Source organism: Pinus tabuliformis, chromosome X (assembly GCF_031772625.1).
Source record: "Pinus tabuliformis cultivar Carrire ecotype Pingquan chromosome X, CPIR1, whole genome shotgun sequence".
In the NCBI taxonomy this organism is placed as follows: domain Eukaryota; kingdom Viridiplantae; phylum Streptophyta; class Pinopsida; order Pinales; family Pinaceae; genus Pinus; species Pinus tabuliformis.
Window position 1 is genome coordinate 510,359,694 of NC_142308.1, and position 4,112 is coordinate 510,363,805.

Here is a 4,112-nt window from a genome sequence, read left to right on the forward strand (position 1 = left end):
AACGATGAGCGCTCTCTCTGATTATTGCATATCTTTCCTGTGTGAGGAGAATGATTTGCCATGATGATTCCAAATTATCGATGATTTATGATTGTTGCATGTCTTTCTTTGTAGGATGCAAAATGAGTACCTGTGGTAAGAAGAACGAGAGTGAATAAGATCTCTCTCTTAGCGGTGGAATAAATAATGCTCAGAAGGTGGAATGAAGTAGTCGTGGACTGAAGTAGTTGTGGGGAAATGTGTTGTCCTTGAAATGAAGGAGTGGTAGTGGCAGGTGGCCACAAGTTGCTACCAAAATATATGATAAGTGGCAGGGAGGAATAGAGCTGTCATGAATGTGACAGGGAGTGATAGACGTGGCATGAATATAAACTTTCAATAAAAATTAACCAAAGCAATCCAGACTTTGGATAGATTAGAACATACTATTCCAACACCCTGAGCTCTAGAAACTTTGGATAAATTAACTAAATTAAATCCCAAACTGAATCCAAACTTTATTCCCCATGGGCTCCACCACGAGCCATCCAAACTTTGATTAAAATTAACCAAGCGAAATGGAAAACAAATACAAACTTTGGTTAAAACGTTCTTTGGATCTGCATGTTCGACAACGTGGCAATAAAACCTCAAATATGAAACTTTAAATAACAACCGATATTTTTGTAAAAGCATCCGCTAAATGCACTTGTCAACTCAAATTAATAAGGATTCAACACGAACATTATAGTCCCTGCGCTGTTGTAGGCAGGGACTAATAAAGGAAATATCACAATGTAAATAAACTCAAAACATTATGGAATTTGCATAACCTAGTGACCGAACCTCGTTTAGCGAATAAATTTTTTGAAATGACTTTGATTCTGTACTTAGAGAGTCAAACTATGAATTAGAATTTTATAATGACTTTGATTCTGTAATTTCTTCAGATTCAGACGATGTCACCTTCGTGTAAATTCCTTAATGTAACTATTTAATCCATAGGCAAACACAACAGGTGACCAAACCCCCGAGATATTAGCTTAAATTTCACAAACAAATTGCACCAAAGCCATACATGTATAAATGAATACATTTACTTCTTCAGATATGTTGAAGGATATTAGGCAATCGGTGGTGTAACTCTATATTCAATAGTTAATGTAAAATTTGATCATGAAAAGAAATTCGTATCTATTTTGCTTTTAATTATTTTATTTATTTAGATGTTTTTATTTTATTAAATGATGGTGAATATGTAATTTGTTGGAATAAGTTTGGTGAGATTAATTTTTCATGTTGTTATTACCATACCAAGAATATATATATCTAACGATCAATAAACAAGATAAATCAATAATAATTTATAATTAATAATTCACAAACCAAATATATCAATAATTTATGATTTAGCAAAAGTTTAAATTTGTGTAATGCATAAAAGAGTTTTTGGGAAAATTTTAAGGATTGATTAATCTTATTAGAAATTGCAAATGTTGGAGGATTTTTTTTTTTTAAATACTTGGATCCATAATAATTTTATAATATTCTATATAAAATTTTGGAGATATTTTAGATAAAATAATTTTAAACTATAAAATTGGCTGAATAAATTTTAGAAAAAATTAGAAATTGGTGAATATTTTTTTTGAAAAAAGCATAAAAAATTAGCCTACTTGCTAATATTAACCCTTAAAATTTTCTGTAACTACTCTATCCCAAAAATAGATTACTTTCCTAATTATTTTAATAGCAACTACTTTTCAAATTATTTTAATCATAAACCAAAAGAGACACATTTAATCTAATCTGGTATTTTTAAAATTATTTCTAATTTATTTAGATCCTTGTGAGATTATTTTAAACATAGCAACTACTTTTCAAATTATTTTAATCATAAACCAAAAGAGACACACATTTAATCTGGTATTTTTAAAATTATTTCTAATTTATTTAGATCCTTGTGAGATTATTTTAAACATAGTCTGGTAAACATTGAACTTTTTAAATTTGGAGCATTTTTAATTTCAACCAGGGAAGCGAGTTACTGCTCTCAGATTTATTTTTCATACCATGAAGTGGGTGACTACATGGCTACCACGTACATATCTAGCTACCATGGTGAAGAACCTCACTTCACATATATGTGAGCTTAAAGGCCAACATTTGCACGAGCAAACTCAGTTGCCTGTGCTGCAGCAGCTTGAGATGACTTGAGACTCGAGCCAAACTTCGCCTTGACAACGTCTGGAGTGAACGGGAAGGAGCCCTTGTAAGCGTACGAGTTAAGAAGAGCAGCAGTGCTTTCTCGCAAGAGGGAATTGTAGGGGTCGTTCTTATTATTGTCCAATGCTTGCAGAAGTGTCGTCTGGCCACCAAACATTGATGCAGCTGGCTTGCCAAAAATTGCAGAGATTGTAGATATGGTGGACAGAATATCCGGCCATGATCCATGATTCATGCTCCAAAACCTGCAAAATTCAGTGTAGTCTTAATTAATAGGGTGGTATTGAATTGTAGATTTTGAGAATATTTCAGAATTTGAAGAACAATGATGTGAATTGTTTTCCATAGTTTTTGTTTCACTTCATTTTGTTCAACAAATTTTGAAATATTTCCAAAAATTGAAATCTTTTCCAAATTTTTAATCTACTAAGTAATTAGGAATATCATAAAGTATCTCTTCATTTTCCAATAAAATAAAAATAAAAATATTATAGCCAGAATGAGAGTCAATACTATAATTATTATAACAATATTTATCATCATCATATTACTTGCAAAAAATAAATTTGAGTGAAAAAATAACAATCATTCTTTTTCATCATTATAAATATTATAATAATATTTCTCATCATTATATCGCTTACAAAAGAATTGATTTTGACTTTAGACCAAAAAAATAACAACTATGGTGACCAACTATCCAAAATAACTCAATCTACCAAAAAAAAATATTCATATATTCATTAAAAAAAATTAATAAAAACTGCGATTTACTTGCAAGATCCATGGCCCATTCCTCCCACTGGAGTACCATAGCCGCCACCGCTTGGAGTGCCATAGCTGCCACCGCTTGGAGTGCCATAGCTTGGAGGGCTATAATTTGGAAGGCCTGTGCTTGATCCAGAACCGGGATACATAGGGACAGTGGGAGTCGGTTGATAAGGAGGATTATACCCGGGGTTTGTGGAAATGTAAGGGGGAGAACCTGAAACACAGAACATAGGAGGTTAAGTATTTATCAAAATCGAAAATATTTGATTTTGAATTAAGGTTTTTGTGATTAGAATTGTTTAATATTTTTCTTAACTATAGATTATATTTAAAAAGTTTTTGGATTTTTAATAAAATTTTTGTGATTAAAATTGTTTAGAAATTCTTCTTTTGCTTTGAGTTTTTGGATTTTTGAATTAAAGTTTTTGTAATTACAATTGTTTAGAAATTTTTCGAATCAAATTAAACGATTTCCAAACTTTGATAAAAAAATCGCAATGTGATGAATCGTAAAGAAAAATTTCCAAAAACCAACAATTACCTGTAATTGGATAACCGCCTGAAGGAGGAACAGATGGGATAGGTAAATACCCTGTGCCACCTCCATCCTCGGTACCTTTCTGCTGTCCCAACTGCATAGCTCGGGAATGCTGCATATCACTTGCAGCACCTGTGACAATGCCTGCGACGAAAGGCACGAGAACAAGAACTGAAAACAAGAAGCTGGTGGGCGCCATGACTCAGAATCACAGGCAGAGTTGGGCGATGAAAAATAGTGAAGGTACATGGCAGCATTATATAGCAGTTGCCTGTTGTGTTTATTTAACAAATGTTCGGCCTCGACAGAAACCCATTAAACATCCGGATCCCGAGTACCCCGTTTTAGCTGTTGAATCAGCAGGATGCAATAAAAATGAATTGAACAACATTGATGAGATTTAATTATTTATTCAAGTCTTTGTCAGGATAGTTGCAGGAATCACAGACAGGCTATAATGAAAAGGACGGGGACTCTAATGAAAAGGACGACGGATTTATGAGCAGTGCACTCATCACCCATAAGGGGTTCTCACGGTCCAGGTCTTGAGGCCTTGTTATAACCGTAGTTTAAAAATTATGTTTTTTCTCTGGAAAGT

At 32.9% G+C, this 4,112-nt stretch overlaps 1 protein-coding gene across 1 annotated transcript; it reads right to left on the reverse strand.

Moving 5' to 3' along the window:
- Nucleotides 1–1,982: 1,982 nt before the first annotated feature.
- On the reverse strand, nt 1,983–3,724 carry LOC149140918 (uncharacterized). Its single transcript, XM_089449902.1, has 3 exons — nt 3,518–3,724; nt 2,980–3,190; nt 1,983–2,450 (listed from the first exon to the last, which is right to left on the reverse strand). The coding sequence occupies exons 1-3, from the start codon at nt 3,711–3,713 to the stop codon at nt 2,132–2,134; spliced, it is 726 nt and encodes a 241-aa protein (XP_089306028.1). The 5' UTR covers nt 3,714–3,724; the 3' UTR covers nt 1,983–2,131.
- Between the last annotated feature and the right edge of the window lie 388 nt (nt 3,725–4,112).

What these genes read in the sequence shown, in the direction of transcription:
- LOC149140918 (XM_089449902.1), bottom strand. Translation starts at nt 3,713, where the DNA reads ATGGCGCCCACCAGCTTCTTGTTTTCAGTTCTTGTTCTCGTGCCTTTC. An exon ending in AGGCGGTTATCCAATTACAG is followed by an intron (nt 3,191 to 3,517) that starts GTAATTGTTGGT and finishes TCTGTGTTTCAG; the next exon opens with GTTCTCCCCCTTACATTTCC. An exon ending in ATGGGCCATGGATCTTGCAA is followed by an intron (nt 2,451 to 2,979) that starts GTAAATCGCAGT and finishes TGAATTTTGCAG; the next exon opens with GTTTTGGAGCATGAATCATG.